We start from the raw sequence: 21,189 nt of genomic DNA on the forward strand, positions 1-21,189 counted from the left end.
CCACTTCCACATCTTTCTTCATTTGAACTCATCTTTCACATACCTTTCCAAGTTTAATATCTATCTTCACAAATCCGTCAAAATGGTCAAGGCTGGTAAGTCACATACTTCTGTTTCTATATTGCATTGTTATTGGCCTTTATTCTGGTTGGGCCCACGATCGACCGTGGCCGGAGGACCTTGTGTGAGCAGATTTGAGCACCTTCTGAGCTTTGCCCTGAACCGACAGCCTATCACCGTCTCTTGCTCCCCTGCGAGGCGTTATTATAAGCTCGAGGATGATGAAAAGCTCCAGCTAGCTCCCTGCTCTTTGTGCTGTCGCATGCCGGTCGCTGGATCTAAGCCCAGGAACATCATCGGGTGACGGGTCCTCCTCATCTCGACCCCAGATCGTTGCCAGATCCCTGGGTGGCGATCCTGCTTGTCATTGTTTCTCGGGTCTTTGAAAGTTTAACAACGTGGCTGACACTATTGATCTCAGTTGCTGTCCTCCGTGGTGACTCCAAGGTCACTGGCACTGTTACCTTCGAACAGGCCAATGAGAGCACCCCCACCACTGTCTCATGGAACGTCTCCGGCCACGATGCCAACGCTGAGCGTGGCTTCCACATCCACCAGTTCGGTGACAACACCAACGGCTGCACCTCTGCTGGCCCCCACTTCAACCCCTTCGGCAAGACACACGGTGCCCCCGAGGATGAGGTTCGTCACGTCGGTGACCTTGGTAACTTCAAGACCGATGCCGAGGGCAACGCCGTTGGCTCTAAGCAGGACAAGCTCGTCAAGCTGATCGGTGCCGAGAGCATCCTGGGCGTACGTGATTCCAGTCCCCCAGTGGCAATTTATGATGTGCTAACAAGAGATAGCGTACCCTTGTTGTTCACGCCGGTACTGACGACCTCGGCCGTGGCGGCAACGAGGAGTCCAAGAAGACCGGCAACGCTGGTGCTCGCCCCGCTTGCGGTGAGTATTCACACCCAAGGAGGGAAATTCAAGAGGAGATGCTAATTGTTGTTGATAGGTGTCATCGGCATTTCTGCGTAAATGCACCACTAAAGAATGATGATATGATGAATCTCGACGATAATGTGGAGGATGAAAGCTTGGTGGCCCAAAACTGCTCTGCAAATGTTAATTCAGTTATGTTAGTTGAAAACTGCAAGGTGCTGCGAGTTTAACCACATTCAAATTGAATGATAGTGTCATGATTATCTCCATTCTGGCCTCGATCGTAATTATGCACGGGTTGCAATAGTGAAAACTGTAGCATGAACTATTTTAAATAGCTTTGACCCCTGAGATTAATTTATAGGTGGTGGTGGTTGTTCTGGCCAGGCTTCTCCCCACAAAGTCAGGACCCAAGTCCGCCACAGCTCCGGCAATGTTAGAACCACGTTTCCGGTTGTGCTCCCCATCCCAACATCAACTCACACCTCTACCAAATAATTTCTCTTTGTCCCTCTCCCGTCAACCCCATTTTTCCTCTTGTTTAATTCTCTGTTCTTCTCTGAGTTCTCTCCCAAAAGTCCTTCCTTAGCCAATTGCTGTCGCTCTCTTTCCAATCATGCCTCTTGAAGCTCGCGTGAAGTCAGTTCTGTCTGGTGACACAGTTGTTTTGTCGCATGTCACCAACCCTGGACAAGAGCGTGTTCTGAGTCTCGCGTACGTCTCAGCACCGAGACTGCGGAGAGAGGGAGATGAGGTGAGCCCAGATTTATCCCAGCGTTTGAAGCAGCCATTGAAAGGATACCTGGCCGTTGGCAATAACATAACGTTTATGTTTTCGGCCTTTTTTTCTTTCCTTTCTTTCGTTTTCTCCGGCATCTTTGCCTTTCAAGCTCATATCACTGTTATATATCTTGCAATACAATCCTTACTGATGTCTTTCGTTTCTGCAGCCTTACGCCTTCCAATCCCGTGAATTTCTCCGCGAGCTTCTCGTTGGAAAGGTGGTCCAGTTCCAGACCCTTTATACCGTTCCGAACTCGCAACGCGAATATGGAAAGATCAAACTTCCGAGCTTCGAAGTAGCATTGCCCGAGATCAGCGTCCAGGAGGGATGGAGTCGCGTCCGCGAGGAAGCCGGCAAGCGAAACGACGACACAGAAGAAACCGTTGCGATGCTCGAAAGACTCCGCGCGCTAGAGGATCACGCCCGAGATGAAGGAAAGGGTGTCTGGGCCGCGACTGACGGTCGCATCGAAACTACATACGAGCTGGCGGATGGCAAATCTCTGGTGGACGAATGGAAGGATAAGCAGTTGGAGGCCATTGTCGAGAGAGTCTTAACCGGAGACCGCCTGGTTCTGAGACTTCTTGTTGACCCAGAGGAACACCTTCAGGTTGTCGTTGTGGTTGGTGGTGTCAGAGCGCCTGCAACCAAGCGGACGGGTGCCGATGGCAAAGAGCTGCCTGCTGAGCCATACGGTGAGGAAGCGCAGCAGTTTGTTGAATCTAGACTTCTGCAACGCAAGGTTCAGGTGGCTCTTTTGGGTGTCACCCCGCAAGGCCAACTCATTGCAACTGTCCTCCACCCGAATGGAAACATTGCCAAGTTCCTCCTTGAGTCTGGCCTAGCTCGGTGCCACGACCATCACTCTCCTCTCCTTGGTGCTGAAATGGCAACCTTCCGTCGCGCTGAGAAGGTCGCTAAGGATGGCCGAAAGGGCCTCTTCACCGGTCTTGTGGCTTCTAAGGGTCCTGCTGGCGGGGCTGCTGAGCAGGACTACATCGTTGGTCGTGTGCTCAACGCGGACACTCTCTTCCTCAGGAACAAGGCAGGCGAGGAGAAAAAGATTAGCTTAAGCAGCATTCGTCAACCGAAGCCATCTGACCCCAACCAATCTCCGTTTGCCGCTGATGCGAAGGAATTTCTGCGCAAGAAGATCATTGGAAAGCACGTCAAGGTTACCATCAACGGCAAGAAGCCTGCTACAGAAGGCTACGAACAGAGAGAAGTAGCCACTGTGGTCCACGGTAACACAAACATTGCCCTTGCTCTGGTCCAAACGGGTTATGCCTCCGTTATCCGTCACCGCCAGGACGATGACGACCGATCTCCCGAATATGATGACCTGCTGATTGCCGAAGCTGAAGCTCAGAAGGATGGAAAGGGTATGTGGTCGACTAAGCCTCCCAAGGTTAAGCAGTACCAGGACTACTCCGAAAGTGTGCAGAAGGCCAAGATGGAAGTTTCCATTCTCCAGCGTCAGAAGCGGGTCCCTGCTGTCGTCGACTTCGTGAAGTCAGGATCCCGTTTCACTGTCCTTGTTCCCCGCGAGAATGCAAAGTTGACGTTGGTCCTTTCTGGTATCCGTGCTCCCCGATCAGCCCGTAACCCCGGCGATGCTTCTGAGCCCTTCGGTAATGAAGCACACGAGCTGGCAAACCGACGCTGCATGCAGCGTGACGTTGAAATCGATGTTGAGACCATCGACAAAGTCGGTGGCTTCATCGGCACCCTCTACGTGAATAAGGAAAACTTCACCAAAGTTCTACTCGAAGAGGGTTTCGCTACTGTTCACGCTTACTCTGCAGAGCAGTCTGGTCACGCGACGGAATACTTCGCCGCTGAGCAACGGGCTAAGGAAGCCCGTAAGGGTCTCTGGCACGACTGGGATCCCAGCAAGGAAGCCGAGGAAGAAGAGGAAGAGCCTGCGAACGGCAGCGCTGTTGAGGCTGAAACCACTTCACGCCGCAAGGACTACCGTGATGTTATTGTCACCTACGTTGACCCTGCTACTGCGCGAGTCAAGCTGCAACAGATCGGAACCGGTACTTCAGCATTGACAGAACTGATGAGCGCATTCCGATCCTTCCACCTCAACAAGGCAAATGAGAAGCCACTTCCCGGCCCACCCAAGGCTGGTGAGTTTGTGGCCGCTAAATTCACTGAAGACGGCGAGTGGTACCGTGCCAAGGTGCGCCGTAATGATCGCGACAACCAACAGGCGGAAGTTGTCTACATTGACTTTGGAAACTCGGAAGTTCTGCCTTGGTCTCGTCTTCGCCCACTCAGCCAACCCCAGTTCTCCACCCAGACCCTTCGGCCCCAGGCAGTAGACGCTGTTCTCTCATTCCTCCAATTCCCTGTCTCTCCCGATTACCTCCAGGATGCAGTTTCTTTCCTCGAAGAACAAACATACAACCGCGAACTTGTCGCGAATGTGGATTACGTTTCTCCTGAAGGAACACTGCACGTTACCCTCCTCGACCCCTCAGACTCCAAGAACCTCGACCAGAGCATCAACTCTGAGATTGCACAGGAGGGATTGGCTATGATTCCCCGCAAGCTGAAGGCTTGGGAGCGTGCTGCTGGTGAGACACTATCGAATCTTCGTGCTCTGGAAGATGAGGCGAAGCAGGAGCGTCGTGGTATGTGGGAGTATGGTGATTTGACTGAGGATTAAGAAGCGATGTCCTTGAAGCATACAGCTTTCTCTTTTTTTCATGTACAGATATCCTTACTTTACTGGCACTGGTCAACGTACAAAATGCAAGGCATTTGGGACTTTTACACCTCCATTATCTTCAGAATTGTAAAGAGGGCATTGTTTGCCTCCACATCGTAATCAGATGCTCAGAATAATGATATGCTGACTCATCGATATTGCCCCAGATAATTTTAATGCAGATTCCTCCATCGGGGTTCGATCGATTCGCCGAACTCCTTCCATCCGATCTCTCACTTTGACTGGTCCTCCTTTTTTTGTTTGCACATCGCTCGTTCTTCAACTCTAGAGCCACTACTAACGCACCCTTCCCCCGGGAATCTCGCCAAATTCATAGCGCCCTTACCCGACTGCCGATCGTCGGAACGCCAGGAACACATTGGAACTTCAGCTGTGCTTACGCCGAGTCGCCGACCAACCACCGCCCAACCCCAATCTCACGGTCAACTTTTTTTGCTGCCCATCCCGCCGTCCCTCCCCCTGCTATATTCCCTTCCTGCTTCCGAGATAGCACACCGAAACCATGCCTTTGTGGGGAACCAAATCCAACCACAGCCAAGCGGAGGACGATTCCGCCGCCGCCGATCCCAAGAACGATCCCATGGCCTCGGCATCCCAGGCTGCAAGCGATGCCTGGCTCGCGGGTCACTTGCACCACCTTACCGAGGAACAGGAGGAGAAATTGACTGAGTTTAAGAAGTTCTGCGAGAAGGAGGGGTACTATAAGCCAGGGGTTGAGGGGGAAAAGCCGAGCCATGAAGATGCGACGTTGCTGTATGTTCGCCTGCCGACTTTCCATATTTTTCGTTTTGTTTTCTTTCTATGGGCAGAATGTGCGGCATTGAGTAGTTGGCTGAGAGCTAATGTATTCTGAACAGGCGATTTTTGCGCGCGCGCAAGTTTGACGTGGACGGGGCTTGGGGTCAGTTTAAGGATACCGAGGACTGGCGCAAGGAAAACGCTATCGAGTCTCTGTACGAGAATATTGAAGTGGACTCTTATGACCGGGCGAGAAGAATGGTGAGTTTAGCTGCACGTTCTGGCATAAAGCGAGCTTGAGCCTAACCTTAATTCTATGGCAATAGTATCCGCAATGGACCGGTCGTCGAGACCGCCGTGGTATTCCGGTGTATGTGTTTGAGATCCAGCATCTAAATAGCAAGAACATGGCTGCATATAATGCGACTATGGAGAATCCGGAAGCGACAGCGGAAACACACAAGTCTTCTTCAGTACCTCAGCGTCTCCTACGCCTATTCGCTCTCTACGAGAATCTCCTCAACTTCGTCATGCCGCTTTGCTCACAATTATCTCGCCCGCATCCAGAGACCCCTATTGTGGCTTCGACTAACATTGTGGATGTCGGTGGTGTTGGACTGAAGCAGTTCTGGAACCTTAAGGGACACATGCAGGATGCCAGTGTACTTGCGACGGCCCATTACCCCGAGACTCTGGACCGCATTTTCGTAAGCTCCTCCGGAATCGTTCCAAAGTACCGTTTTGACTGAGATACTAATCCAAACTAGATTATTGGCGCTCCCGCCTTCTTCCCAACCGTTTGGGGCTGGATCAAACGTTGGTTCGACCCAGGCACCACCTCGAAGATCTTCATCCTTTCTGCCTCCGAAGTCCTTCCCACTCTCTCCTCATTCATGGATCCTTCGAGCATTCCCAAGCAGTATGGCGGAGAGCTCGATTGGCAATGGGGTGATATGCCCTATCTCGATGAGCCGGCTCGTGAACTTGTCGGCGCGCTTGAAACCGCGCCGGAAGAGGGTCAAACCAAACCAAGCTTCATCAAGGGCCCTGTTCTCTTCAAGGGCGACAGGGTCGATATTATTGGCAAGGAAAATGGAAAGGCTAGGGAGTCCTCCATTCCTGTCCCCAAGTCCAAGCTTGCGGAAGAGAAAGAGGCCGCTGCGGCCAAGCCGGATGATAATGAACAAGAACAGCAGCCCGTCGTAGATGGCTCTATTCCAGTCACTGAGGAGAAAGAAGCTTCCGAAAAGGTCACTGAAAAGCCCGCTGAGAACGGCGTCGCGACGAAACCCGTGGGTGAGACTGAACCTCTCACCAATGGTGGCGCAAACACTTCCCTTCCTACCCAGACGGTATCCGCCTGAACACATTCACTTCTTAAAACATAATTCTACAGGTCTGTTTTTGTCATAGCTTGCTGCATAGATACATACCCTAACATCATCTTCTTTTCGGTTTGAACCGTTTTGTCTGTTTAGCTATGGGGTTTATCATATAGAATACTACCTGATATTTTGAGCTTGGCTTTTATGGAGAGTGAAACTATTTAAATGTCTAAGAGTGTTGTTAGAAATTTCGTGTTTGATGTAAAGCGGACTATATATTTTCTCCAGGTTCCATGTGCCCTGGGTGCCTCAGGCTTCAAATACCATGCTCCCACGTTCAATGTACACCGTAAGGCATTTCCTGGTTTTCCAGCTCTCGATTGGTTATCGGAGTAAATATGAGATTTGTGCGTATCGTCCATTTGACTCTTAATCATATGCAAAACCACAGGGCGTAAGAAGGCACTTGTTAGTGGGCCTCTGGTTCCGCTCCAGCGCCCCAGGAGCACCGCCGACAAACCACGGAATGGAAGCTCTAAGCAGCCGCACAGCCTCCAACTCCCTCCGCTCTCCCCTCGACGATCTCCAATCACTCCGCGGCTCGTCCTCCTTCTCAGAGTTGTGCGATCTTAGCCTACCTCGGGCGCCAGGGGACATTTCTGTCATTTCTGCATTCCAGCGTTGCACTAATATTAGGCACCACCTCACATCCACCTTCGGCTCCGTCAGCTCGCCTTCACCCATCTAACGGTTCCTGGACACAGCTTGAACTCCAATCGTCCTCCGCCCGGCGCATACCTCCCTATCGCTATCTTGACTCGCGCGCGCATGAAGAGATGAGCATTCGGACACACCGCTGATGAGCTCCACGATCGAGGGCCGCGATGACTGGGCCCGAGAGGATGACCTCGACTTGGGACAGGCCGAGGACGAACACCTTCCGGCGCCGGCAAGCAATGGCGTTATCGAGGATGGGATTCCTTCAGAGGACTTGAAAGAGGGCTCAATTGCACATATAGAGGAGGATCTTCCCGATCTGGTCAGCCAAAATCATGTTTCGGGGAAAGCTGACCCGGTTCCCGATGAAGTCGTCGACTCGAATGATGTTCCTTCGTCGCCGTCGACCCCGAAGCCCCGGATCGCGCAGATGGGGACGCCTGATGACGCTGATGATTTTGGTTCTAACCCGGATGACACGCCATCGTTGCGGGTGAGTAGTAGTCATGCCGTTTCTTAAGCGGAGGATTAGGCTAATCTCTTAACTGTAATAGGGATCTATCCAATCGTCGCCAAGTAGCAGTGCGCTCGCATTTCGTGGCTCCTCCCCTCGACCCAGTCCAAGTCCGTCGCATCGTCCCTTTGACCTTCGGTTCCAGTCGAGGTTGTCTTCCTCTCCCGGTAGCATTCGGCCGTCATCACCCTTCCTTACCCAAATCCACTCGCGAAAGTCCTCCCTAACAAGCCGGTTATCCCCGGCCACCTTTGACTCCGACCCCGATGTACCCCAGGATCCTTGGGAGGTTGTGCGCTGGACAAAACTTAGAAAGATAACTGGGCAGGCATTCTCGGAGGTTGGCAAGCGGAACTTTGGCTCTCCTACGTGCATGGTAGTCTCTATCTCTATCGTTATTGGGACCTCAAGGGGAATTGTCCTGGTGTTTGATTACCAGCAGAACCTAAAGGGTGTTATTGGACAGGGAACAAACGGTATGCCATGAATAAACACTGGGGACACCGTCGGGATTGTGCTGACTATAGTCGTCTACGTTTAGCTGTCGAATGCGGTGCGATCCAGTCGCTGGCGCTGTCTGCGGATCATTCGACTGTCGCCGCAGGCCATGTTTCGGGGGATATATTCACGTGGGAGATATCGAGGCCTGCGCGGCCTTTCCTTCACATCCAGCCAATACCTGTGAACCAGGTTGAGATACGGGCATCTGACGGCCACATTGCTGGATCACCGGTCATACATCTGGGATTCCTAGGAACAAGGCGCACTGCACTGGTTTCAGCTGACAAGCGAGGAATGGCCTTTTCCCATTTAGCGACTCGCGGTATGGGAGCAGTCGGCCGGACGGTGAAAACAACACGGGTACTAGGCCGCTATCCCCAACCAACGTTAGAGATAAGTAAACCGCGGAAGCCAAGTTCTGTACTCGCATTTTCGCCTCTCCCCCTGGGGAATGTCGAGCAGCCGACGGATTCTCTTGGCTTGGTTGCTATGCTCACGCCGTATCTCCTGGTTATAGTTTCTACAACGCCAGTGGCGCAGACTCAGCACAAATCGCCGCGCCCGAAAGAGGTTGCCGCTCATGGAGCGATGACGGGCGCTCTTGCCTGGTTTCCAGCCATCAGACTGAAGGGAAAAGATTCGCAAATCTCCAAGACGAAGCTCGTTTATTGCTGGTCAAACGTGCTGACTGTATTGGATGTTCTTGAGGTGGAGGATGATGAAGAATCATCCAAGGACCGCCCTCCCAGTTTAGAGTTCCGACCGCGATGCAGATGGAGAGCAGATGAGGCTATTGTGGCCGTTCAATGGTTAAGTCGTTCAGTGTTGGCAGTTCTTACTATCACGCAGCAATTACTCATTGTAGAAGACCATACAATGCGTGTGACCAATGCTGTTGACCTTCTCAACCGACATATCTACCATGTTGATCTGTTCTCAGCTCAGCTCCACTCGCTAGTTGAGCAGTTGGATGAAGAGGATACCTCGATGCATGGAGTTGTGGCCGATGCTTTCTATATGAGCTTCCGCTCTTACAAGGGACGATTGTTTATGCTCGGCTATAACGAACTCCTAATTGGCAGCCTCTCAAACTGGGCGGACCGGCTGCTTGCGATTATGGAAGCTGGCGATTTTATTGGAGCCCTTCGCCAAGCTACGGCCTATTATAGCGGAAATTCGGAGAAGCTTACCGTCGGACTCCCGGATGAAGATTCCTTGAGACAACCTATTGTGCGGGAAAAACTCCTTGAAATGATGTCTGCTTCATTGAAATATGCCTTTGGGCGCAACGCGGAGGCACCGAATGACCGACTCGAGCGCCGACAGTTAGAAGAACTGGCTGAAGTATCTATTACCGCTTGTGTCTGCATGGCCGACGAGGAGTTTATGTGGGATGAAGTCTTCAATTGGTATGAGGAGAATGAATCCGAGGGAGCTTTCCTTGATGCGCTGGAGCCGTTTATTGTTGAGGGGACAGTACTATCTCTACCCCCAACTGCTGTTAAAGCCCTGATCAATCATTTTGGCGTTACTCATACAGCCAGCCAACTGGAAGAGATCATTTGTCTGCTTGATACTAGCACGATGGATATCGACCAGGTCACCACACTCTGCAAACAACACAACCTCTACGATGCATTCATATACGTCTGGAATCGATGCCTAGGGGATTACGTCGGACCGTTGCAGGAGTTAATCGGTCTCATTCCTTCCCAGCATTCCGTGACCAATGGTGATTCGGTGGAAGAGCTCAAACGCTACACGAATGCCATGAAAATATTCCCATACCTCTCTTTCGTCCTCACGTCCCGTTCATACCCGACAGGCAACGATATGGACGATGTTGAGGCCTCTCGAGCAAAGAACGCCTTGTACAACTATATGTTCTCTGGAACGCATGAATCCTTCTCGCCGCTCGAGGTACTATTGAAATTCGACACGTCTAGTTTCATGAGTATGTTGAATGAAGCATTCGAGGATAGCTTCTTGAATGAGCAGGATCCAGACGAGGCTCCTCATCAAGGAGTTTCTATCAATCGACAGTATTTGATTAGCATTCTTCTTCAAACCATGACTGCGACTGCTTTTGAAACTTTCGATACGATCTACCTGGATATGTTCATTGCTCGGAATCTTCCCAAATACCCGCAATACATACTGCTCTCTGGCACTACCCTGCATCAAGTTCTCGAGCGCCTGTGCCAATATCCCAATGAGGAGATGGCGGAAGACTGCGAATTGAGCGCAGAGTACCTTTTGTCTTTTTACCATCCTCCAGACGTCCAGCAGATGATCCCACTGTTCCGAGATGCACGGTTTTTCAGGATTCTCAAGTCCACTTATCGATCTGAGAAACAGTTTCCCGAGCTCGTACTTGCATACCTGGAAGATCCGAACGAAAGGGTTAAAATATTTACCTGTCTCCAAGACTGTCTCCGCCCTGGCTCTAATTTGGGCAAGAAGCAAAGACAGGCTGTCATTGACGTAGTTGAGGCCAATGCCCTTGATATCGCTGCGATAGACGTTCACATGGCGGCGCAAACTATGCGAGATTTCGCGCCAGAGACCCATGTGACGTTTATCAAGGCGCTGCAAAACGACAGTTACAGCCAATATCAGTATCTGGATGTCATTGTCGAGCAGCGATCACTGCGTTCGCTGGAAAACCACCAGTTACGACCGGTTGAAAACTGGATGGTTGAGCGTTACGTACAATTGCTCTGTAGGCATAATCCTACTCAGGTAGCCAACTTCGTGGACACCCTTAGGGAGGGAGACATAAGAATCGAGGAACTGCTTCCCTCTATGGAGGAAAGCGGAGTGGTGGACGCTGCTGTGATCCTCCTGGCTCGACAGGGCCAAGTGAGAGGGGCGATGGACCGTCTCATTTCGCACCTGAAGACGCTTGAGTCGGGGCTGGTGGGGATTCTACAGAGTTTGCAGGATGCTCCAGACTCGGATACTACGGCTGAAGCAATTGAAGATCTTTTGGAGTCCCTGAACAAATACGCGAAGGTTGGAACGTGGCTTTGCCAAGGCCAAAGCAAAACTGCCAAGGATTCGCGTAGAATCGAACGGCACGGTGGGGGCAAAAATGCCTTGCAGCAGCCACTGTCCTTTGACGAGGAGCTATGGCTCGACTTGCTCGAAGGTGTGGTTCGTATCGCCAGGAGCGTCTTTGCGCAGATTCAGGGGGGGCTGGCAAATCGGGACGAGACAACAATCACAGCTTCGACCTCCCCCCTGGGTGCTAACGCTGCTCAGCTCGTCTCGTCGTTTCGGTCCCTGGTGCAGCAGGTCTTTACCATACTGCTTTCAAGCACGGTTCGAACTAGTGGCCCAGGTCCGGCAACAGGCGAGCGCAACGATGTCGCATTCCTTCGTATTCTACGCGCCTTCCTAACTAGGGCAGCGCGTTGGTCTCCGTCACTTCTCGAGCTACGAGCTGTGCTTGCATCCGTGTTCTCGGCCTACACCTATGAGAAATCACTGTTATCCCTGGCGAACGGAATGCTTGATCGCGATCTGTTCGTCCATGTTGACGAGGTGACAAAATTACGCCAAAGGGGATGGCGGCCCCGTGGCCAAGTGTGCGAAATCTGCCGGCAGCGGATCTGGGGGCCCGGTGTTGGTGTTCAGCAGTGGCATGCGTGGGAGTCACGTCAAAACGATTTGAAACAGCACCGCCTCGCGCGACAGTTAGAAGGCCGGGTCGACCCTTCGTCAGCTCGAGGGAAAGGGAAAGCTGCAGTAGTCTCCTCCCCCGCCAGTCCGTCGTTGCACCATCTAGACGGGCACATGGACCAGGCCACGAGCAGTTCTGCAACGAATCTTCATGAGGAGGGGGCGGGCGTGACCCAGGGACCGGTGGTTGTCTTCTCCTGCCGACACCTTTACCATCGCCAGTGTCTGCTGGACATTGGTCAGTCACGTCCAGCTCGACAGAAACAGCACCACGGTGAATGGGAGACGTTGGTCTGTCCTGTTTGTCCTGTACATAGCGACCAAGCATAAGCGATTTGCGTGTTGACTTTGAGCCGGTCTGAATTTCTTTTTTATGTTACATTACTACTGTCACCCCTATTGCTAGTATAGTCCACTTAGGCGTTATCCATCTCCATACTGCCGGCATTGCCGAAAGATTTCCCCTGTGATAATCGATGATCTGGAATTCTAGAGTCACTCCAGAGAATTAAGGGTCTCATGTCCGAACCGTAAACCTTTTGGCCCCCAACCCAAGGTGTCTAGACCCTAGAAATACAGAGAAAAAGAATTCTGGAGAGGACTCGACGACGAGGAGAAACGCCGGCGCCGGAACAGGGAGAGGAAGCGGAATAGTCACGATGGCGCAGGCAATCAGCAGGCCGTATCAGGCACCCAGGCCGCCCGCCGTGGTGATCGCGCGAAAGCTTGACTCTTCGACATTCTTCCGCCCGCCCTCCTCTCATCTCCCGGACCGCCAATCACGGCCTCAGCGTGTCTTTTTTCCCAGTCACACTCGAAGATCTGCAGATGCCCTAATCATCCGATTTCCCCACGGTTACATAGTCGATTCGGTCCATCCACTCCGTGATCCCCCTGCAAGATGCTCACGATTCAGGCAAAGTAACCCGGCACGGGGTTGTGACTGGCGCTAAGGATAGGATCAAAGGGGCGAGAAGCGCTAAACCGATATTTCTGAGTGAGTGAGGTTGCCCTGGCCTGAAACGTGCGCTTCCCCGTGCTGATTTCAGGCAGTTTAGAGTCGATCCTTCGTGCCGCCGGGCTTGGGTGACACCGCTCATTGGAAGCTGTGATTTACCGTCATGGGTCAATCCGATGTTCCTGAGGCCCTTGTTGTCACATCCCTCTGCGCAGATTTGCCCTTCATAGAGCTGATAATGCTCCGCTTCGCGGACGTATACCCCTAGACCGACTGCGCGCGGCTTGTGGCCGCTTCACCCCCATGCTTGCAATCAAGGGCTCGTCCAATCCGGTTGCGGCTTTGGAATGCCTGCCGCAGATGCAGTCGGCATGCCATCGAATAGGCTTTGGCCCGGGGTCGAGTCCCAGGACCGGGTCCGGTGCCTGAATAGTGGCTGATGATACCTCTATAGTTTTGTCTATGCCGCTTTCCTCCAACAGGGGGCTTGCAAGTTGGTGTATATAAGCTCTGCAAGCGCTCTGTTGGCCATGGCATATCCTCACCCGTTCATCAATCTTCAGTACGAAGAGCAAGAGCCTTGCGCTGCCACTCCTTACATTGCCTATCTTCACACTCCTTTCCCCACCTTACTGCAGCTGGCTTGCCTTAATCCTTTATCTATACATTCCTTGTATCTTCAAAATGCGCATTACCTCTGCCTTGCTCCCAGTGGTGGGCCTAGCAGCTGAGCTCGCTAGTGCTGCCTACGTACTCCAGGACGACTATACTCCTGATGTGTTTTTTGACAAGTTTGATTTCTTTACCGAGAGTGACCCGACCAATGGTCATGTCCAATATGTGGATCGAGGCACTGCGGAGAGCGGACAGTTGATCTCTACCGGCTCATCGATTCATATGGGTGTAGACACCGCCAATAACGCCCCCGATGGACGCCAGAGTGTGCGTCTATCAAGCACCCAGACCTACCACCATGGTCTCTTCATCCTCGATCTCGGCCACATGCCCACTGGCTGCGGTACCTGGCCCGCTTTGTAAGACACTTGGCCCCCCAACGCAAAACACCTTGCAGATATTAACCGTCACACTAGCTGGCTCCTTGGCCCCGACTGGCCCAATGGAGGCGAAGTCGACATCATCGAGGGCGTCAACGACGCCACGAATAATCAAATGGCCTTGCACACCAGTGATGGCTGCAGCATCGACGAATCTGGCTTCTCAGGAAGCGTCCTCACCTCCAACTGCTTCGTCAACGCGGAGGGCCAGGATACCAACGCCGGCTGCGGCATCCAGTCCGAGAGCACCGAATCCTACGGGGCAGGCTTCAACTCAGCCAGCGGCGGTGTCTACGCAACCGAATGGACCGGAGACGCAATCTCAGTCTGGTTCTTCCCTCGCTCTTCCGTCCCCGAAGACATTGGGTCTGGAAACCCAGACCCGTCTTCCTGGGGAACACCTTCGGGAAGATTCGCAGGCAGCTGCGACATCGAGTCCCACTTCGGAGATATGCAGATTATCTTTGACATTACCTTCTGCGGTGACTGGGCCGGCGCCGTCTGGGGGACCGGTACTTGCTCTGCTAACAATGGCGGAAGCTGCGAGGACTTTGTCTCGAATAACCCAACCGCGTTTGAGGAGGCGTACTGGGATATCAACTCCCTGAAGGTCTACCAGGATGGAGCTGCGGCGAAGCGCGATATTGAGCAGGTTGAGCGCCCCAAGGCTCGCGGGTTCCCGCGTAAGTCATTGAGGGCTCGGGCTGGAACCCTCTGAAAGCCTCAAATCCTGTGATTTTCAATTTTTCTTCCTACAGGGTATGTATGGATCGCATGCATACTGAGTAGGAATTATATATACCCCGTTGGTTTGAAGTTGAGGGTGGTTTATTTTGATCTTGATCTTTCTAAGTTGAATATACTTCTTTCATGCTGTATATAGCTAGTTGACTCGGGGTTACGGGTTCATGCCCATAGTCACTGGGTTCAATGATCCTACTCAATGTGCTCGAATAAAAAGTTGGAAACCCCAAATCTTATCTCTCCTATTAAACAGTGCCCAAAGAACGTATCCATGCTATCTACGGACGCCAACCACATGGCCCGTCTCGTTCTAGTAAGTGAACAGTGCCGCCTTGAAGTCGCGCGACCTGCATGCCAGTCCAGTTCTTTTTTTCCGGTTCCTGCTCTCTCATCAACTCCAAGATGCACGAGCTTTTCATCATCATCAATGATCAGGTAGTCACTGAATTGATCACCCTACTAGCCTAGCTCCAGAGAAACACCTGATGGGCCAGAAACCCGAGATATAAAGTTATTTCTGTATCGCTGCCTGTGCTCCCTACGCCTATCCAGCCTGCTTATCAGCTTCTAGGAATTGCGCAAAGGTATCCACCATTACTTTCTCCAAGGACGTGTAGTTGATCCCTAATACGTCCGTCACCCGACTCCCATCCATGTCGTATGTCATCTCTCTATCAGTCTCGGCAGCACCTGGAGTTCCCGCACCAATCCTCCCCTTCAACTCAGGGAAGCCGGTTCTTACCGCATCCCTTACGAGCTGCCAATAGCGTCTGGCTTCTACTATAACCCCAAATCCCAGGAAGCCATCTGTGTTATATCAAAGTCATCACGGTAGGAAGTCTGGCGGATTCTTGTCCTGTGGGCAAGCTGGCGTCAGCAGTACTGAATACTCGCTGTGTTGACAAAGTAGGTCATTGGCACAGCTGCCATTGAATCGTTGGGCTGGTAAACTTGTCAAGAGCCTCGAAATATGAGGACTGATTTAAACTTTTGCTATGAAGATAAGAAAATCTATTGATTTAGGAGATTTTGGTTATCGACATCATACACGTACTTCTATCTAATAAAGAACACACAGATATCAGGACCTGTTCAACTACCTTTGGACTTCAAACATGCACACCCTCCAGTTGCCCCCTGGAAGATGAGTGCCCTCGCCAGCTTCCAGTCTGGCTCATCCGATAACTCTCTCCAGCAGGGAAAGCAACAACAAAAATAGACATCATACTCTCAGTCGGTAGACTAGACAGCACGTAGTCTACTGAAACTGAAAGAGGTTCATACGGACACTGACTGTCCAACCATCCGGAAAACTGATTTCTCCTTCAGATTGGGCGTGGATGCCTTGTCTTTTGCAGTCATCGACAATCAACTGCGCCGCATCGGCAACCATGCTCCACGACGATAGGGTCAAGCTATCCCTCCCAGTCTGTAATCATCAATCAAGTTAGTTAGATACATTTGTTGGCCAGAACTAGAATAGTATAAGATTCAACATACCCGGTTGCAGACCCAGATAGAAGCACGTCGGATACGACTCTCTACCGGCACGTCACAGTCTCCAAACGTCGCCCTTCCCTCCTCGAGCACGACTGGGCCTCCTTTGGCGTGCAGTGCCCGGATTCCTGCCTCGACATCCGAGCTTTGTGGGCTGCGGTCGTCGGCCCCGCATCTGACCTGATGGCTGGGAAGGGGGCCTCTGGCCTCTTTGACATGTTTCCAATCCTCATGATAGATGGGACTCAGACTGCGGTGCTGATCCTCCGGCTTTGGGACGAGAATGAGGTCCGAGTCCTGGTCATAGGGGTTGAGCGAGGTAATGTCGGTGCTGGTGGTAGGGGCCTGGAACGCATTGCTTTGGTTAATGCATATTTGGATAGACAAGTAGGATAAGTACATACAGCCATGACCATCTGCATGAGGGCAAGCTGAGCCACGAAAACGGTGTAGAGGCGGCGGGACATGGTTGAAGTTTGGAGGTGTCTCAAATCGAATTCACTGAAGCAGTGGAGGTTTCCGCGAGTCTGGAAGATTTGAGAGAAGAGTACGGATTTCAAAAAAAGATGAGGTCTCAAAGGAGAGTATTTATGCCTTAGATGATTCCTAACAAAACAATGCATGGTTGAGCTGCATGGAGAAACATAGTTGTCAAGTGAAGCCAAGTAGAAGCAAACTCAGTGGATTATTCCTATCCACCTTCACTACAGCAGCAATCTCAGCCATTGTCCGAGCATATCCAAAAGCACAGACACCAGACCCAATGGGTAGCATCTTCTGCGTGAATTTTCTGGTTCCTCACTCACCACGGTGAATTAGGTTGTGTAGCGAATACCAGACACATCTCGTAGAATGAATACACCGTACATGAAAGGCACAGGGTATCACACAATTGAGTTCTTCGGACAAATATCGCCAGTTCACCCCAGTTGAGGATAGATTGGATGCTGTTGGGAAAACATTGAAGGACAGAGTACAAGAGCCTGGTTGTTGTGGGTCTTACCACAGCGTGCTTGAATACGATACCTTGTTTCGTTTACATACGTTATCTTTTATACTATTTCTGTAGCCTGTCTACCTGTAAGAACTATTCAGTTCTGTATTCCCGGGGACACATTGAGGAAGCCCTAACTTCATAAGCTCCGGACCAAATTGGAGTATTTGAAGCTACCCACTCCAGCACAACCAAAGCTCTTGTCCAAGGCGGCGGAACTTCGAAAGGTCGTCTTGGATTTTCTCCTTGTTGGTTATCGAGAGCGGTCTACATACGTTTGTTATCGTTAATCTAAGCTGATAAACAGTACAGGAATTTTGGGGTCTTCTCTATATGCGCCGTAAAACCGCCCCTTAGTTTGCCACGACTCACGGAAACAAGACCACATCTTCGAATCTGAAAAGTACTTAAGATAAATCGGATATATCCAGTCATTAATGTTTTGAGATTAAATAGTATAGTAAGACTGTACGCCAAAGAGAAGGGGTAAATTCTCACGAAAGAAGAGAAAGTATGAATCAATCATACATGGGCGGCAAGGGGCCTGATTCATTATAACTTTTAAAAGAACGATCAAGAGGGGAGCTTGAATCCCAGCAAATCTCGCCGATCATCAGTCAGTCTCCCCCATTCTAGAAGGAGCCGGAAGAAATATATCTCCATGTCTTCCTTTCGCAGGGCCTTTTCAGCCCATTTACGGCCTTCCTCGGCAATCAATACTCCCTGGGTATCATGGCGTTTCATCTCAATCTTCTTCCCGTTAGCGGTGGCATCCACACCAGCGAAGTAGGCCATTGTGCTCCATAATCCGTGTAGGCGGATATCGATCGGGACGTAGTGTAGCCACGGCGTGATGCGGGAATCGAACCATTGTCTGAATAAGCCCGTTTTGAAGGGCAGGCTATGGCTCTGCAAGAAAGGAAGGAAGCGGCCACTGAAGCCGGCGCCGTCAGAGTCGAAAAGGTAGCGATATTGCCAATGATCTTGGAAGTCGACCCGGCCGCTTGTGTGTAGTTCGTCCGTTTGGTCGGCGCAGTCATTATCCCGGCAGCGCACTATCGGGTCGGTGATGCTGACGGACGTGTTCAAACCGAGTTCCTGTGTAGGCGCACGGCCGTCAAAGACCTGGTAGGCGTATTTGTTTGGTTCATCTGCAGGAAGAAGAACTGAGACGTGGTTATATGTGTTATTATTGACTACGTGCGCGAGGCGCTGTCGTGGCATTCCTTTCCACCCCCCCTCGTGGCTTACGCCTTCTGATGTGCCTCCGATCCAAAATAGAATGTTCTCTTTATCGGTATATTTATGATCAGGATGCTCATCCGAAGGCGTGTAAGTTATCTTATCAACGTAGTTCCAAGGGCTTGGAAATATGATATCGTTGAAACCCGATGTGGAACTCTGACTGAAAACGGGCACCAGTTCCTGCGTGATTTTGAACGAGGCGGGAGAAATGAAAAGACCATGCAGCGTAGCGAGATCAGGCTGGTGACAGATATCGGATGCAATACCCCAGCCTGTTGGAAATTGACCCTTTGAATGTGGGCGAATGCATTCCATGCATAAATGTCGTTTGTCCCAAACTCGCCGGGACCGCGCCATCGACCCCGGCGGGCAAGAAGGTGCGATATAAGGATCAAATGCTCTCTGGAGCGAACGCTCGATAAACATAGCCTCTGGGGTTTGGTCGGCCGGCTCCATGGGGTCCCAAGTTGCATTGCGTTCCACTGACCACTTGCCCGAAATCTTATCTTCGGGAGGCTGCTTCTGCATTCTTGCCCGTCTCCGGAGCTCCTCTACTTTTTCCCAAGGTGCTATAACACGGGGCTCATCGTCCAGGTTGAAAGCCAAATCCATGTCGGGGAGGTACTTGGAAAACTTTTCAATCATTTTGCCCGCGCTTTGAACCATCCAGGCATGTGTTGGCCGAATTCCCTCTTGCAGCCTGACGGTGCCATTGCGAATACTCAAAGCACCGATTCCGTTAAACGGATTTGTCGCTAGCCTTTGAGTCATAGTTCGAATCTCTTCGGGTTCTAAGGCCCGAAAAGGCAGAAGGTTCGTATATATATCATCAAATTCGTCAATCGTTACCGAAGATCTGCTTACGGCATAGTCGTACCACTTATCAAAGCCCCTATCAAACCGTTAGACTTCGATCCCGCCATACTAAGTAGAGAGGGAACTCACGGCGGTGGGTACTGATTATATTTTGTCCGGTATTGCTGAACAGCTTCTGCCAGATTACTGCTCCCCTTAGCTGTCTTCAGCCACATGTCATGGTTCTTTCCGGCTTCCTGTATGAGCGACTCTATCGGATGTGTGTGGACCACATTCGATCGTTTGGAGATCAAAAATAACCCTGTTCCAAACATGATAAAGAATACAAATCGTGAAACTAGGTTGAGGCGATGTAAAAATAGTGGTTCGTCATCAGATGCTATCCTGGATAGCAAAAATATTAACCCTCCAAGGCAAACCAAGGAAAGTGCTAAAAGAGCTTGAGACGCGGGTATTGGAGGGAAAGACTCTTGCCCATTGAATACTGCCGATATTAGTTCAAAGTAATTCACTATAGATCCTGCCAATATGCAAAGTCCGACCGCGCCATAATGCGGGAACTGCCTGCGTCAGTCCGACTGAAAAGGTATTCGGAGATGAAAACCCACCAGCTGAGATGCAGACACTATTATGAATGTAATCAAAGCAACCTGACTCCATGCACTTCCGAGGTAAAGCGAGGTGACAAGAGTGCCAGGTCCGTCAGGTCCGGCAGTACGCCTTGAGTGGATGGCCCAAGCCCCCCAAAATAAAGCAACTCCCTGTGCAAAAACAACGTTAGACATATTCCTAAGTGTGTGGTTTAGGTATAACTCACGACAAGACCACACCCCCAGGCTAGTAAGGTCTGCTTCCTCCTCCCATCTCGACGAGTTCCTTCGCCAGATAGCTCGGCTGCGCCTATCAAAACCAATGTGTCAAAGACGAGGCTGAGTATCTTGAGCATCCGTTGCCGCGCATGTTCTCCCGAAATTATAGGGCAGATAAATGTGGACTCTCGACCATTATCGAATGATGAAACTAGGACGCCGCTCGCTGCTAAAAGGGCAGCAGATATGACGTATCGTAGACGGCTTTGTATGACGAGAAAACGAACGCGACTAGCTATCGTGAACGGCATGCGAAGCAGGGTGCTGGGAGAATGGTCTGGCCGCGTGTACTTTTTAGTGGCTCCTTGATTGCGCCAGAAGTCGTAAACTGCGATATATAGCGGGATCAAGTACTAGAGTGAATGAATAGTCAATTCCCGTGTCTTCAAATTCTAGGACAATCTTATTCCGCCAGCTGGGGAACTTACAGCATATCCAGGAGGCGCGCATTCGATGTTCTCGGTGATATTGCGATAAAGTGAAAGCCGAGCACAGCCAATTGCTGTGATAACTCCAATCCCTAACCACCACTTCCACGTACGTTTGTCCTTCGCAGAATCGTCATCGTTACTAACAGGCGAGTGTACTTCAACTGTCGAATCATCAATCTCAGTGAGTGGAATAGTGGAATATTTGTCAGGACGAGATAGGGCCGGTATTCGGTGGACGAATCTGTTCAGAATCAAAAGAGAGATCCCCGAGAGAAGGCAGACCAGGGCGGCTGTGTGGAGGGGGTGATCTACTACTAGTTAGCAAAGTGGCCATCAGACGCGGTGAGGCATCACAAGTGCAATTACCAAAAGCAAATGTGGTGTTATAGGAAGTAGTAAGGAATGTACAGCTTAATAGGAAAGCCCTGTAGGATGTGAGCTAGTGGTTTAGAACGAACAAAAGATACGCTGTGAACACTGACCCCAGTAAAGCTCGAAGGCCGTTTTCAACGGATAGACAGATCATTTTGGTGCTATTCCGGGCTCTCAACTGAGAAATTCCATTATTGAGACACTTATCTGCCAGCTTAAATCCGCATTCGCGCCGGCGTATGGAATGTGAGAGGAGA

The 21,189-nt window shown here is 51.1% G+C and overlaps 7 protein-coding genes across 7 annotated transcripts; 5 read left to right on the plus strand and 2 right to left on the minus strand.

Moving 5' to 3' along the window:
* Nucleotides 1-82: 82 nt before the first annotated feature.
* On the plus strand, nt 83-1,044 carry sod1 (superoxide dismutase SOD1; the record flags this gene model as incomplete). The annotated part of the gene is made up of 4 exons (XM_040816475.1): nt 83-95; nt 482-813; nt 867-963; nt 1,022-1,044. The coding sequence occupies 4 exons, from the start codon at nt 83-85 to the stop codon at nt 1,042-1,044; spliced, it is 465 nt and encodes a 154-aa protein (XP_040662010.1).
* A 520-nt stretch (nt 1,045-1,564) lies between these two features.
* ASPVEDRAFT_120283 (putative transcription factor (Snd1/p100)) lies at nt 1,565-4,409 on the plus strand (the record flags this gene model as incomplete). The annotated part of the gene is made up of 2 exons (XM_040805782.1): nt 1,565-1,702; nt 1,899-4,409. 2 exons carry the CDS (start codon nt 1,565-1,567, stop codon nt 4,407-4,409), a joined length of 2,649 nt encoding a protein of 882 aa, XP_040662011.1.
* A 565-nt stretch (nt 4,410-4,974) lies between these two features.
* On the plus strand, nt 4,975-6,574 carry ASPVEDRAFT_78024 (SEC14 family lipid-binding protein; the record flags this gene model as incomplete). Its single annotated transcript, XM_040816476.1, has 4 exons — nt 4,975-5,225; nt 5,330-5,471; nt 5,537-5,917; nt 5,978-6,574. 4 exons carry the CDS (start codon nt 4,975-4,977, stop codon nt 6,572-6,574), a joined length of 1,371 nt encoding a protein of 456 aa, XP_040662012.1.
* A 375-nt stretch (nt 6,575-6,949) lies between these two features.
* Nucleotides 6,950-12,575, plus strand: ASPVEDRAFT_67183 (CORVET complex membrane-binding subunit VPS8). The gene is made up of 3 exons (XM_040815935.1): nt 6,950-7,745; nt 7,807-8,242; nt 8,308-12,575. The coding sequence occupies exons 1-3, from the start codon at nt 7,395-7,397 to the stop codon at nt 12,279-12,281; spliced, it is 4,761 nt and encodes a 1,586-aa protein (XP_040662013.1). The 5' UTR covers nt 6,950-7,394; the 3' UTR covers nt 12,282-12,575.
* A 700-nt stretch (nt 12,576-13,275) lies between these two features.
* On the plus strand, nt 13,276-14,791 carry ASPVEDRAFT_226216 (glycoside hydrolase family 16 protein). Its single transcript, XM_040809490.1, has 2 exons — nt 13,276-13,943; nt 14,001-14,791. The coding sequence occupies exons 1-2, from the start codon at nt 13,594-13,596 to the stop codon at nt 14,680-14,682; spliced, it is 1,032 nt and encodes a 343-aa protein (XP_040662014.1). The 5' UTR covers nt 13,276-13,593; the 3' UTR covers nt 14,683-14,791.
* Nucleotides 14,792-15,252: 461 nt separating this feature from the next.
* Nucleotides 15,253-16,751, minus strand: ASPVEDRAFT_871970 (uncharacterized protein; the record flags this gene model as incomplete). Its single annotated transcript, XM_040818001.1, has 5 exons — nt 16,610-16,751; nt 16,209-16,550; nt 15,993-16,137; nt 15,763-15,768; nt 15,253-15,515 (listed from the first exon to the last, which is right to left on the minus strand). Exons 1-5 carry the CDS (start codon nt 16,670-16,672, stop codon nt 15,253-15,255), a joined length of 819 nt encoding a protein of 272 aa, XP_040662015.1. The 5' UTR covers nt 16,673-16,751.
* Nucleotides 16,752-17,772: 1,021 nt separating this feature from the next.
* On the minus strand, nt 17,773-21,086 carry ASPVEDRAFT_122336 (putative capsular associated protein; the record flags this gene model as incomplete). Its single annotated transcript, XM_040805973.1, has 7 exons — nt 17,773-19,336; nt 19,390-19,820; nt 19,869-20,021; nt 20,078-20,482; nt 20,558-20,871; nt 20,927-20,985; nt 21,043-21,086. 7 exons carry the CDS (start codon nt 21,084-21,086, stop codon nt 17,773-17,775), a joined length of 2,970 nt encoding a protein of 989 aa, XP_040662016.1.
* Between the last annotated feature and the right edge of the window lie 103 nt (nt 21,087-21,189).

The sequence above is a fragment of the Aspergillus versicolor genome (assembly GCF_001890125.1).
Source record: "Aspergillus versicolor CBS 583.65 unplaced genomic scaffold ASPVEscaffold_1, whole genome shotgun sequence".
NCBI lineage: Eukaryota > Fungi > Ascomycota > Eurotiomycetes > Eurotiales > Aspergillaceae > Aspergillus > Aspergillus versicolor.

What these genes read in the sequence shown, in the direction of transcription:
- ASPVEDRAFT_67183 (XM_040815935.1), top strand. Translation starts at nt 7,395, where the DNA reads ATGAGCTCCACGATCGAGGGCCGCGATGACTGGGCCCGAGAGGATGAC. An exon ending in ATGACACGCCATCGTTGCGG is followed by an intron (nt 7,746 to 7,806) that starts GTGAGTAGTAGT and finishes TAACTGTAATAG; the next exon opens with GGATCTATCCAATCGTCGCC. An exon ending in TATTGGACAGGGAACAAACG is followed by an intron (nt 8,243 to 8,307) that starts GTATGCCATGAA and finishes GTCTACGTTTAG; the next exon opens with CTGTCGAATGCGGTGCGATC.
- ASPVEDRAFT_226216 (XM_040809490.1), top strand. Translation starts at nt 13,594, where the DNA reads ATGCGCATTACCTCTGCCTTGCTCCCAGTGGTGGGCCTAGCAGCTGAG. An exon ending in TGCGGTACCTGGCCCGCTTT is followed by an intron (nt 13,944 to 14,000) that starts GTAAGACACTTG and finishes CCGTCACACTAG; the next exon opens with CTGGCTCCTTGGCCCCGACT.